General features: G+C 37.6%; 1 protein-coding gene across 1 annotated transcript; it reads right to left on the reverse strand.

Moving 5' to 3' along the window:
* Nucleotides 1–766: 766 nt before the first annotated feature.
* LOC140244767 (uncharacterized) lies at nucleotides 767–13,172 on the reverse strand. The gene is made up of 6 exons (XM_072324385.1): nucleotides 13,056–13,172; nucleotides 10,649–11,113; nucleotides 8,097–8,219; nucleotides 4,369–4,523; nucleotides 2,260–2,414; nucleotides 767–1,054 (listed from the first exon to the last, which is right to left on the reverse strand). The coding sequence occupies exons 2-6, from the start codon at nucleotides 11,111–11,113 to the stop codon at nucleotides 999–1,001; spliced, it is 954 nt and encodes a 317-aa protein (XP_072180486.1). The 5' UTR covers nucleotides 13,056–13,172; the 3' UTR covers nucleotides 767–998.
* Nucleotides 13,173–15,034: the final 1,862 nt, after the last annotated feature.

Below are 15,034 nucleotides of genomic sequence, written 5' to 3' on the forward strand. Positions count from 1 at the left end.
TTGCAAAATGATTGCCTAAAGTTGCCAAGGTGTGATGGCAACCAAACTTAATAGTTCAATGCAGTTCTGGAACACGAATCAACAACAACAACAATTACAAAAGCATTGTATACTTAACAACTTTTCTGGACTAGAAGTTTTATTAAGTTATGTTGGAAATATTGGGAAAGGTACATTTAACTCTCTTTTATCTTATACGATAAAAGTCTCCATGTTTTTTTTTTCACCCCTATATGTCTCTCTTTTTTTTCACAACTTTGATGTTCATCGCCGTTGTAAGCAATAAGAATAAGTCTTGATTTTGAAGTACAAACAACAACAACAACAAACAAACAAACACGAATTAACCGTCAGTGAATTAATGTTAGATAGAATCCTTAAGTTACAAATATTCGTCACTCTTATATCAGTCATCAATAGCACACCAGTCGGAATGTTATACTAAAAGGAAATTCAAACCTGATTACGCAAGTCGCCTTGTATGAAAACAGAAAACCAAAGAATACGTTCAGTGGAACTTTGGGGGGGGGGGGGGGAAGGGGGGGGGAATCACACACACTCACATACAAAATATGCTCTGTGACAGCTTACAGCGTACAAGTATTTTACTCTAACTACCAGTTTGCTTTATACCCTCTTCAATTCTATTACAAATCATAACAATTCAATTAAATTCATTCATTTTCATTTTTTTCCACAACAAATCATAGCATAGAAATCAAATAAGGAATCATATCGTAGGCATACATTCAACTGTGTGAAAAAAAAGATAATGATAGTTAACACATAGTTTTTTTTTCGTGTATCCAATTTTCGCAAGTTTCACTGATTACCTTCTCAGTTATTTTTGTTTTCAAAGTACAAAAACAAGATATCAAGATCGAATATTTTCCTTCAAAAATGAGATGCGCATCCAGACAATGGCTTGCCTTCCTTTCCGCGAGTATACTTTATCGCCATTCCTCTCGAGTATACTTCAAATGCGACGACTCCTTGCGTCATATGTAGTGGCCCCAGGGGTTTTTGATGTTCATGAACATAGAGAACACCATTGCTGAATGAGGAAGAAAAGGTTGGTGCACGGGGAATACACAAAGAGAGAAATATATTAAACTAAAAGACGGAACTAAATATCTTAACAATTAAACTGTATTTCACAGGAACTTTTGATATCCTGAGTGGATTTTGGTGATAATAATGCGGAACAAATCTTTCCAGTTTTCATTCAAATATCCTAGTTATTGATGCGCCCGGTCTAAAAAAAATAAAAAAATAAAAAAATAAAATAAAGGGGGGTCATTCTAGTACCCATATAATCTTGTTCAAATAGGGATATGTATAATTCATTTACCTAGTTTAGCACTTGAAAGATAAATTTTTGGATTATAGGAGAGTTATTGTCTGTTGCGTATTTGTTTCTGCCTACTGTTAACAGTGAAAATAGTACTGGTTTTTGTTATCGCACTAAGTACTTACGTGCGTGCACGTCATGGCACCAACAAGTCATACAATCCACAAGTCTTATATCCCGCGAGTCATACAGCCCACGAGTCATACAGCTCATGAATCAAATACAGCTCACGAGCTAGACACAAGTAAACAAACCCACGAGTTCGACATCAATTAAATTGAATAGGCCCACAAGCTATACGGTCCATGAGATTGACATTAGGCAAATAAGGCACAAAAAGGTACACGAGCTCAACATCATGGGGGCTAATTACGTTTAGCGTCGAGCTCATGGGCCTTATTTGCTTACAGTAACTCCTGGGCATGTTCTACTTTAAATGTTTAGCTCGTGGGACTTGTTTATTTGGTGTCTATCCCGTGGTATTGAATGACTCGTGGGCTATTAGTATGACTGATGTATGGCTCGTCACACTCGTGGACATTTTCCAGTGTCTATATAGCTCGTGGCCTCGTGGGCCGTATGACACGTAGGTGTCTGGCTCGTGGGATTACCCGTAATAATTGTTGCCGAAAACATTAAAATTGACAACGAACTGCGCTGCTCACTAGGTTTGCCGTGATTTCGAATGCTGTTTTTTTTTTGTTTTTTTTTTTCGTAAAACAGAATGGCTCTTTGTCAAAGGAGTATTCACATCACCAACAACTTCAAAGAGCGCATAGCCCTCCCTGCGGGAAGCGTGTTTTTTTTAGACGGCACAGATTGGGGAAACTAAAAATTTATCGGGGACCCTATTCATTCCGTGTCTTTCTCCCTCCATACTTCCCTGTTCACACGTGACTGTAACTCACCTCCACCGGGCAGACTGCCGAGGAAAATGAATATGCCGGGCCAAGACAACAGATCTTTAATCCAACTCAACAAAAAACTTCCAATGACGCCAAAACATATCCACGAGAAGACGAAAAATGACAAATTGGACGCGAAGTGCTGTGCACCGTACGCTCTGTAAATAGGAAACGAAAAATCATAGAGAGCAGAAATAGCAGAAAGTGCAACGACACATTGATGCTTTTGTTTCTTTTTCATATTAAGGAGAATCCACTCCAAACTGTCATCGATTTCATAAGAGAAAAAAAAAATCTGCAGAACAGTGCAAAAATGATCAAAATCGGAGAAGAAAGAAAGTTATGACATTCTGAAATTTCATGGTTTTTTTTTTTCCCCCGGAAAATACTTGCTGACCAGTCGTTATTATTATCGTTATTATTAAATTATTGGAATTAGCAAGTTGACGATGTCATGCACTCATACTATCTTTTTAATTTCAGATACAGAGATGTACGGATATAAATAGATATTATCTCTGATATATTGGCATGGAAATACGCTTTTAATTGTATTAGCTAAAAATAACATTTTTTTTTTCTTGATTTCATAATAACATACATTTGTGAGGGCATGACATCATCAACTCTCATTTGAATATTCATAAGGACTGGTCAAGGAATGTTTTCGAAAAAATGTGAAATTTTAAAATGTCAAACCTTCTTTTTTTCCTATTTTTTCCCCCATTTTTTCGGATCGTTGTGTAGGGATTTTTCTCTCTCTTTCATCCGGAGTTAAATCATTTTTGGGGTGGATTTTCTCTTTGAAGTCGCAAATTTCTATGGCAGAAACGTCGATATTTCAATAAATTATACTTCTTTCTTGCACTAGCAGAACATTTTATCAATTTGCGATGAAATTGTCCTTTTATATCAGGCTTATTAAGGGCCTGAATACTTTTACGTTCATCATGTGTACAAATATTAAGCTATACACGCGTGCATCTTTTTTTTAAGGTATATTATATTGATGCTTTAATGATGACTTCTCAACTATATTATTAACTTATTAATTAACTTTATTAACTTAATTACATATTATTAACATTGATTTTGCTACAACACGCATTTCCCATAAACACTCGCCCGAGTATACTCGAAATTCGCCCAGAAAATTGTGCTGAAGACTTCCCCCCCCCCCCTTCTTCTTCTTCTTCTTCTTGTCACCCGATATAACCTCGAAGTGCCACGAGAAACGAGAAGACAAAAAATGCACGGGAGCCTTTTTTTTCGCCTGTCAGCTAACTTAACCCGGAAGTGGCACCCGAAATATTTTTTTTGCCCCCCCCCCCCCCCTTTACGGAATTTGTGGATCCGTCACTGTCATAGCATTTTAGTCTCGTCCTCTTCCCCATCTTGCGTTGGTCCACAGGCTGACTGAAGTTTATCGTAACAATACAGAAACACATCAGCCAGCCATTTTGATATTGACGGGATGTACACTGATTATACTCACATTTGCACATTTTTAATGAAGTTAATGTCACACACTTGCACACAAACAAAAGCACAACATACACACACGAGCAACTGCAAGAAGTCTAAACACTACAAACGTATATCATAATGTCTCAATTAAAATAACGACGGGATCCTCCGCAATGATAACTTTGAAAATGGTGAATCAATCCTAATACAACTTCTGGGTATGAAACTATAATCTATATTACCCACATCTTTATACAGAAAACCCCATCCGGTTTGGTTCAGTGGTCAAAGAGAAATAAGGGTCTTTGTAGAGCATGTCAGGAATCCCTTCCCTCGAAGTTCTGTCCATTGTGTTCACACATTAATATGCAGTTCCAAGAGAACCCAAGTGCTTAACTTGGAAGGATCAGACCCATGACCTGCTTACAACGATCCACATTTCTCTGTGACCACTTATCTAAACTGAATGGGGTTTTCTGCAAAAGATAGGTTTTACATTTTTAGACGCTGAAATAGCATTCAGACATTTTAATCATATTGAAAGTTAGCAATGCGGAAATTCGATTTTTTTTTTCATACTCCACAATACACCCATGCATATATACACTTAATTGATTTCAAGATTCCTAAACATAACTCATTTACCTGATAACAAATATTGGGTGTGCAGCAAAAAACACACCAATTATGAACAGGATCCCACAGTTCCATACGAAATACATCGTTTTCCCACCGTGTACAGAGGCCGAAACGGACAAGAGTAGAGCAGACAGCACGGCAGGTATGGTGGGTAGCACGTCCTGAAAAACGAGGAGGGGAAAAGACATTGCAGCATCACTCTCATTTAATCAGAACTTCATTCAGTTTAAAGGGATGGTACAGTATTGGTGGAGATGAAAATTGGGCTATTAAATTTTTGCGACATACCACTGAGGAAAACACTTATACAATACAGAGCAATACAATACAGAGCATACCATGTTAAGAGGAATTCAAAGTTTATTTGATGAAAATCGGGTTTGGAATGACTGAAACATCCAAAAACAAAGTAAAACGAAGCGATCGTAATAAAGTCTGGGTCCCACACTTTATTAGCATTGCTCTTTTTTTTTTATATATCTCAGCCATTTCAAAACCAATTTTCATCAAATTAATGTTGAATTCCTCATAGAATTACATGCTCTTTCATATTCCATAAGAGGTTTCTCATTATCTCACTAAAAATGTTAGAAACCTGAAATTAGGTCTCAACCAAAACTATACGATCTCTTTAAGTAAGTTCATTTTGATTTCATTTCTGCGTATGTCTTTTTTTCCCCAAGGAAATCATACATGAAAATGAGACCTATACAAACATAGCAAACTTGGGGGATAGTTTTCATTTGTATGTTCTATCACACTGCTGTGGGGGGAAAAACTGATAAAATAAGAAATGATAGTCATACCTGCAAATCGCGAAGTAAGGCCTGCATGTATTTGGAAATTTTGACCATGCATTTTCAAAAAGAAGATCAAAATGTAAAAAAAAAAAAAAAAAAAAATGAACCCAACTCAGTTCCGGTCCCAATTATATATAGGGCCGCCCCTATCCAGATTTATTAAATACAAATGTTCAGTGTTAAGAATTACTGTAATGATGCATTTTCTAATATATGGACTAAAAGCATTGAAATTTTTTATCATTTTCACTTGACCTGATACTCTGACCCCATGGTACAAATCTTTTCATACAGAATTATTGCGTGGTAATGTGTGCATAAATTGTAGCAAGTGTAATTAAAAGCTTAAACACAGTTCCCAGAAGCCCCCATCTTCCATTATTTAGAATTAACAGAATGATGATGATCATACATCGAGACTTAATGTATTGGAATGTCTGGCTGGTGGGATTTGCCGTGATGAGTTGCTTTTTAGTATTTTTGAGATCAATCGTGTGAAATAATAAAGGTTGGTGTACCCGACTTTATTTCTGAAGCACACTCTCCATTTAAGTAGAGAGCTCAGTGGTGTACGCGATAAGCGAATCGTGCCCTTGCGGCAGTGTTGGATAACGTGCATGCATGTTTTACCAATTATTTACTGCATATCATACACTCTCGCCGGTGATAGATACGGTTACAGCTCGTTGTTCCGAAGGTTCGTTATTCCGAAGGCTCTTTATTCCTAAGATTCGTTATTCCGAAGGTTCATTGTTCCGAATTTCATTTTCGGATTAACCAATCTTCGGAATTACGAACCTTCGGAATAACGCAACAAGTTTTCGGATTAACGAACCACTAGGTATAGGGAATTTGCGTGTTTCGGATTAACGACCCTTCGGAATAACGAACCTTCGGAATAGCGAACCTTCGAAATAACGAACAGCGCCCACATGTACTGCTATATTGCCTTAATACGTATATTGTAATCGATGTAATTGATTACAAAACATGAAGTAGCAACCACGATCGAGTATGCTCTAAGCTCGCTTTATACTTCCGGCGCACCTTTTGATGAATTCATGAAGATGATCAACAGTATTTGTATAGCGCCATATATCTGTCATAGAAACATTTATATCACTTTGGGTAATATATTTCACTTTTCGTCATTACCCAACTGCCCGACTGCAATCGTGTTATCACGGCGTAAGTTTCACACATTTCTTATGCATTTGTCTTCATTTCAGAGCAAATATCGTAAGTTTCTGCAGTCAAAAAGTAAAATCATAGTGTATACACTGAATCATTTCAAAGGTATTGTCAGAATGTTATTTGCCGACGACATTTCGCAGGGAAGGTATATAAAAAGACACTATTGCAAGGTACACCAGAAATAAAGATTTATTACTCGAATCACAAGACCAAGGAACATCACATTGTGTGGTGTATGACCTGCAACACACAAACACCCACAAATGATTAAGCATGGTTACTGATATACAATGTGAGTAGTCGGCATTAAGAGGTTGTGTATAATCATGTACTATATATTGTTTAAGATGTTAAAGAGCACTCCATATTGGGCTCATTTTGGCAATATCTACGGGCAGGTCATTATTTGAAATCCTATTTTTTCGTTTTTAATGAAACATTGAAATTTCAATAAAAGTTGAATCAATGAAGAAATATTTGTTAGTCATGCATTCTTCTCACATCATTAATCTTTTGATTTATAACTTGTGGTGATTCAACAAAAGAAATACAGTTGAAAACAGGTGTAGATAACTCCTCGAAAAAAAAGTCCTGCAATTCCAATTTGATGTATCATGTTTCTCTTAAAACTACATCATTTCATTCAAATGTGACATCATAAGAAAGCCTGATTAATTTTCTTTATAACGACAACTCACTTGTTTACATTATGTATTCCTGGAATGGACAGTATACGACTGAGTATGAGGAAAGGTCAAATGTAAAATGTTGCAAAATAGAGCAAACGTATGTCAAACAGTATAATTCCCATTTGCTTTGTCGTTTCAGGGAAGGAATGAGCTTGAAAAGAATGCATTGTGAGATTATCATTAGATTCCAGGCCTCATCCATGAATCAAAAACTGCAGTAGTATCTGCAGATTAAAATGAAACGTAAAGGTTGACCAAACAGTCATCTTTTGTTTAGGAAATGGGAGTCTATGAAAGTGCTCTCATTTCAGCATTGCTTATTCCACTGGCCTTTTTTTTTCATAAAAAACAAAACAAAACTGTACATTATCAATAGCAGAATTGTTGCGACTTTTCACTTTTGATCTGTCGCCATACTCAGCTGTTTGCACAATCCAAGAACACCCAATCATAACAAGTGAGGTATCATTTTAAAGATAATTAATCAGGCTTTCTTATGATGTCATATCTAATGAAGATAATGCCGGAATAAGAGAAGTATGATATATCAAACTTTAATTGCAGAACTTATTTTGAGGGGTTTATATAGCTAGGCATACGTTCTGAAATCATGAATGATGATGGAAGCATGCTTCATGTCAAAGCTGCAGTTTAGTCCTTCACTCAGTTCTTCATTTCCTTTCTTTTTTGTCTTTTGTTCTGTCATTTTCGCTTTTTCCCGATTTCTGCAGATTTCCAAGCCCATAAGGAACCACTACTGCAATGTGACATGCGCTCTCTCTCTCTCTCTCTCTCTATCTATATACTATACATGCGCATATATACATATATAGGCAACAAGCATTATTATTATTGTTTTATTATTATCATTATTGTTATTATTATTATTATCATCATCATCATCATTACAGGCTATCATAACTCAAATCTATAGAATAGATGCCCAATGCATAGACAAAATATCAGGATTTTAGTGAAGAATGCATTCATGAGGGTTAAGTAAAGAACGATTAGAAAATTGCGCCTATAGATCAGAAGACGTGCGATATACCTTGACGCGTAGATAGTCCATAGCAAAGCCGCCAAGGATGTGACCCATCACGTTGCAGATCGCAGAAACCGACCCAACAACCGCAAGGAACATATCGTCGTGAATAAACGTCTCACCGAAAGTCTATAAAGAGATAAAAACCGATCAAACAAAACAAATAAAAAGACCACTAGGCCTACATAGTCATAAAATACATCACAATAAACAACTTTCTCAAAACATTCGTAACGTGTTTCCTTCACCACGAGTGTTCATCGTGCTCTAGTAGATTTGAAAAGATGTCCGCCTCCTTATCAGGGCAATTACCCCCGAGGACAATTATATATTAAACATTGGTTAGTGATATTAGGTACAGGGTTAGGTTTAAGTTCAGGATAACAGGGTTAGGGTCAGGGAATGGGTCTTGGGTAATTGCCCAGGGGCTAAATGCCCTAGACCCGTCCACCGGCTCATATTGTCACAGATTTCCAAAAGTGCGATTTAATGCAATTTGATTCTGAAATCTACCTTGTGGCGCGCTAATATTGCCCTCTGACCGGACAATGTCAATCAACACGTCCGAAAAAAAAAATCAAAGTGTGTACAAGGACATGCTAGCCTACGTCGGGGGGGGGGGGGTAGGTAAAAACAGCCCACGAGTTCGACAGATACAACACGGGGCTTTGGGGGAAATCGGACAATCCGTTCAAAAGTTACAAATCTTTAAAGTATATGCACGGTCACTGCTGGATGAGAAGACTACTACCGCGTATGATGTCACATGCGTACAGCGCTATAAGGAAAATATAAAGAGAATTTCAGAAAATTTTACTTTTAAAAAAAAAGCACATTTCCTCGACTCGTCACTGACGTATGTTAAGGGTAATATCATTCCCCTTGCCTTCTGAAAGAGAGAAGTCAAGTGTTCTTTAAAGGAGACCTCCGGATGATTTTCAGATTTTTACATTTGCACAACTATAAATCAGTTATACTGAGGACAGAGTTTCAGAATTTGTGATGATTGGGATGAAGAATAAGAATATTTTCAAAATTTAGAACAAATTGCAATGAACAAGGATGATGACATGGCAGAGTCACCATAAGAATGCACGAGTTGGGGCTCAAGGAAGCAGAACAAAAGAAGAAGGCATGCATAGATTATACACAGGTGAACTCACAAGCAAGCGGTATTGTCATGGAATTACACTGCCACATTTCTGAAATATGTGAACCTCCTATGTCATCATCCTTGTTCAGTGTAATTTGTTTAAGGGTTTTCAAAGTATTGTTTCTCTGCTCAAGAACCACAGTAAATTCCACAAATCTATACATGGAGTCGTCGATTTATGTACTACATGATGTGAAATTATGAAAATCGTCTGGAATGTCCCTTTAATTATGCGAGAAAAATGAAAATATGTTGAATTTTCTTTATATTTTCTTTATATCGTTGTGCACATGTGACGTCACAAGCTGTAGTAGTCTTCTCATCCTGCAGTGACTGAGCAGAAACTTCAAAAAATCATAACTTTTGAATGGATTGTCCGATTTTTCTGAAACTCTTGCTGATGTGTTCTATTAATAATTATTGCTGCATTCATTTAATTACATCCACATGTCCATGAAGGTAAACTTGTTAATGTGTCGGTCTCGTTGGCCTTGTTAGCTTATATAGTGTCGAACTACGTACTGGGCTGTATGACTCGTGAGCTGTATAACTCGTGGGCTGTATGACTATTGTGAGCTGTATGACTCGTGGGTGTCGGTCTCGTGACATGCACCCACGTCGGGCGTGTCAAACCTTAAACTTATGAGGCGTTCTTTTATTCCGCTACAACCTAAATGTGAACAAAGTGGTTCGGGTCCCATCTTATTAGGATTCCTTTTTTTTTTTTTTTTTTTTTTTATACCTCAGCCACTTCAAAACCAAATTTCACCAAATAAACTTTAAATTTCTCTATTGTATAGTCTTTAGCATCTTATAGGAGATTTCTCATTATTATCTCACAAGCAAAAGTTGGAAACCTGAAGCCGCATATCAACCCAAACTGTACCATCTATTTAAGGAAATTATTCTATGTTAGATGCTGTTGTGGCAGTAAGGAACACGGACATTCTATCTCCATGTTCCTGCTTGGATTCCGTTGACAGCAGCTGTTAAATAGATGTTACAGTTCTAAGCACGCTACTTTATTGTCGTATATTATCGCATTCATTACGGGACCTTATGTCATGCTCTCTTGTTCTATGCAGGTAAAATGCATTCAAACTCTACTTCCTACGCTCGCAAAAGGAAGCAAGTGGCAAATAATCCAAATCGGAGTTGTTGATGTCGTCAGATCAGACCAAGGAGGTACGCCTAGTACCTCCTTGATTAGACTGAACACGTTTCCTTCGAGTATGAAGTTTTTGCGTAGTCATACTATGCATGATGAAAACATTCTACGAAGAAAATATTCACTGATTGTGTTAGAGCACGTGTGAAAACGGATACATTCAGCTCCGTCATTAAGGAACAGATATCATTTGTCGCTTGTTTCACTTTGCCGAAGAAGGCAGTCAGGTTTTCGTACCTTGTAAACAGAAGCAAATGATAGTGCACTGATGATAACTGAAGCGATGACAGACAAGACCTGCCACGTGTAGAGATGGTTAAATATATGTCTGGTGTCCACAGAGAGTCCAGAAAAACTCCAGCTGAGATCTCCCGGAACATTAATTGTTGACCCCTCATTTCGCGCTTTGGCAGTCTGGCAGGCGGTCATCGACGAATTCGTCAGTGTTGACATTTCGTTTACATCGCTATGGCGCCCCGTCTCTTGTCTTAATGTTCTGTCTGTGTAGTGGTTGAGTAATGGTCCTTTATTGTGGTTGGAGTCTTTACAGGCACTGCCAGAATTAATCAAGGCGAAATCTTCTTCACTGGTACACCCAGATGCAGCTGCATGCCCCTGCTCGTTGAGGGCGTCTGACTCGTCGAAGCGGCTGCCGTCCTTGTCCTCGGGATTCTGTGCCCCACGATCAAGTAAGGTTTCCATCTGTCGAGAGCAGTATTTGAGTGCAATATTGACATGTTTTCTACTATCAAACAGGAATCATTTACCCGGCGATCACATAAGAACGTATTTGAATTCGTGGGAATGCAGTCAGTTGTATATAGTAGCCGCTTGGAGCGCTATATCTGACAATGATTATTTCGTTTAGACGGTAACGTCATATCCTCAGATTCTTGTTCCAGGGTTACACGCTATGCTGTCTAAAACTGAAAAGTATGAAACTGGCTAAAATAGATTTTATACGAATAGGAAAAGATTGAAAATATATATAGTGAGAGATGAAAATGAGAAAGTGGTTTAAGGAAATTAACGATGATTCTGGGACAAGAACTTGTCGATCACATGCTGTCGTGTTCAGGATGTACAGGTGATACCATAGTGATATTCCCTTTCTAGGCTGACTATATTATCGCTCGATATAGTTTTCGGGTTTTTTTTTTTATTGAAGCAATAATAAGATTTGATTATGTTGTATTACCATTCTCATCACTGTCATCGTAAATTCAAGAATTCATGCTGCTGAAATTCTACGCGACCATTGTCTAAGAGGCTCATGAAATGTTTGTGTGTGCGTGTGTGTGTGTGTGCGTGTGTTTATTGATGATTAAATGATAATTAATCTCATGACCTTGCCCTGCATGAGCCAATAGATTGTCACATGAAATCGCTGCGAACTGGGGGGTTCATCGTAGATTTTAGTACATCCATAGCATTCTTAGATCTCTTGTCGTAGATGGCGTCCGGACAAGAAAGTTTTTACCTCTTTCTGTGCGTGCGGGGCACCTTTATGGGGTGCCGAGTGTCGCACACGGAATTCTGTCACGAAATCACCCATTTCAAAATATTCCGTCACGTGTGAAATCAACATCCCTAATTCATTCAATCACGAAATCAATCTCATTCATTACAAAATCTACTGCATTCAGTGATTTCGCGACGAAGTGACTTGCAGTACATAATTTTGTGACAGAATTATAATTGTATAGTTTGTATGCCTACTTAGGTCGATTTCTTGATAAAATCTCTTATGCAACACTTGGCTCCCCATACACTTTCATCTGTGATCATTCTTGAAGGGCTATTGGTCTTTTTCTTGACTGTGTATGTGCGTGTTTGTGGTTGCGTGCTGCTGTGTGATCGTGTGTGTGTGTGTGTGTTTGAGTGTGTGTGTGCGGTCTGTGTGTTTCTGGGACTGAGTACAATGGAGTGCATGTATTGTGTGTGTGTGTGTGTGTGTGTGTGTGTGATTAAAGTCACCTTCATGGGTGTTGTGGTCACATTCAAAAATACATTTGTCATGATGAACACTGTAAATCCATTGTATTCTGTAATCATTATTGATATAAAAAAAAACAACCTTCAAACAAGACCAGGGGGGTGTTTCATAAAGCTGTTCGTAAAGTTACGAACAACTTACGAGCGACTGGTGATCAGTTCTTGTGCTGAATTATGGAAATTCTTGTAAGTGTAGCACATCAGAACTGATCACCAGTCGCTCGTAAGTTGTTCGTAACTTTACGAACAGCTTTATGAAACAGGGCCCAGATTACTTTGCGTATCTGTTAATGCTCTGGCTGGTGATGCTCTTTATTCCGAAGGTTCGTTAATCCGACAATGTAAAACGGTTTGCTAACGAGAACATTTATGGGGTTATTCCGAAGGTTCGTTTTTTTTTTTAACGGTTCGTATAATTCCGAAAATGAAAGAGGTTAAAGAGCGTACTAACGAACCTCCGGAATTACGAACCTTATTTCGTTTTCGGAACAACGAACCTTTGGAATTACGAACCTTATTTCATTTTCGGATCAACGAATCTTCGGAACGTCGAAATGTAAACACTCTTATGACTGCATTGAAAGTACATCTGATGTATTTTGTTTGATGTTTCTACTCGACAACAAAGAAGAAAATTCACGTAACCTACCTCCCCTTCATCTGTGTCACTTGGTGGATCACGGATCAAAATGAGTCCGATGGCCAAAAGAATTGCTGATATGCCAGCCTGAATTACGAAGCAGTACGGAACTCGTCGTAGTATAGACACCTGTGTGTAGTACCTGTTTCCGTAGAGGGCAGGAGATATGAAAGAGCGCGTTAAATAGTGGATGTATGGATGACTGATCAGCGTTAAGGATAGAAATAACAACAAGAAAAGCACACGTAGAGCGCGAGGCTATGCCAAACAGCTCATTTTACAACCATATTGTAATTTCCAGCCTATATATACATATATATATATCAGTATATATATATATATATATATATATATATATATATATATATATATATATATATATATATATATATATATATTTATTTATCTATTTATCATAGTCCTACAGTCATACGATTTGCGTTGTTAACTTTCTTGACCATCAAACCATACCCTAACTCAAATACATGTATGTATTTCGTTTGTTTATCTGTTGTCACTTGTACTGTCTAGCAAATGCCGAATAAATGATGATACTAGTAATAATGATAATAAAAGTAGTAATAACGATAATGATAACAATAATAACAATGATAATAATAATAATAATAATGATAATAATGATAATAATAATGATAATAATAATAATAATAATGATGATAATAATAATAATAATAATAATAATAATAATAATAATAATAATAATAATAATATCGCTGCCTCCGCCGTACTTTTTGGCCGCCAGTGAACATAATATTATGTCTCTGAGGGTCTCAAAACCAGGCGCACCATCCACCGTTATTGATAGACCCCACCTAGAATCATCGGTAATTTACTCAATGTTATGTTTTGATGGAAAAGAATGAAAATGAAATGAATGAATAAATGAATGAATAAATTACTGAAAGAATGACAAACAATCCTTCACTAAAATCTAAAACTTAAAATGTTGCCATGGCGACTGGTATGTCTCAGCGTTCACATGGCTGGCAACATAATTATTGAAATGACATGATTGAATATTGCCCGGCACAACGGGGTGTTCCCACGAGACCGACACCCACGAATCATACAGCTCACGAGTTCGACAATCGAAAAAAAAGTCCATGAGTCATACAACCCATGAGTTCGATATTACGCAAATAAGGCCAATGAGTTCGACAATAGGTAAAAACAGCCCACGGGTTCGACATTACAACACATGCATGACGCTATTGGCCTAGGGCTTTATTGCGTCAGTCTCGTGAGCCTTGTTTGCTTAATGTCGAACTCATGGGCTGCATGACTCGTGGGCTGTATGACTCGTGGGTGTTGGTCTGGTGACGTGCACCCGGCACGAGCCCATGTGTGTTGAGGATTTGAATACATTCCTTGTACTATGTTTCATTTAAATGGCTAAATTGTTAAAGACAGCAAGAATAGTACACTGTATTTTGGAATTTGAGCATTTTCACTGAAATTTTGAACCTTGCCCTTTAATCCCATGGCCAACAACTTTCTCCAAATAATCACAATTGGTTACATATCTGGTAACATCCAATTGTAACAACACTTTCAGCTCTATTTAAAATATGGGGAAAAAAGTAACATCTCAACCTTTTCACTAGACCTTTGAACCCATGGTCTAAATCTTTTCCACCAGAATCATTGAACAGTAATGCATGTACATATTGTATGCATTGAATAATTTTCAGGGTATGAAGAATACAGTGTAATTTCAGCGCTAATAAGAGGAGATGAAAAGGTACAAAACTTCGACATGTGTAGCAGCGCATCTCCACTTAGATTCAGTGCACCTCTATATGGAGCCTAGCCCAACATTAGTGATAGACACTGTGTGGTGACAATAATAGGGACGTTATGGCATAATGTGACCACCCGCGTTCATCTTGTGACGCGCGCACCGTTACGTACATAACGTATCCCCCTTCATGGCCGACAGGTGCTAATTGGTCTGGAGCTTCGTTTGC

The sequence above is a fragment of the Diadema setosum genome, chromosome 21 (genome assembly GCF_964275005.1).
Source record: "Diadema setosum chromosome 21, eeDiaSeto1, whole genome shotgun sequence".
Lineage (NCBI taxonomy): Eukaryota > Metazoa > Echinodermata > Echinoidea > Diadematoida > Diadematidae > Diadema > Diadema setosum.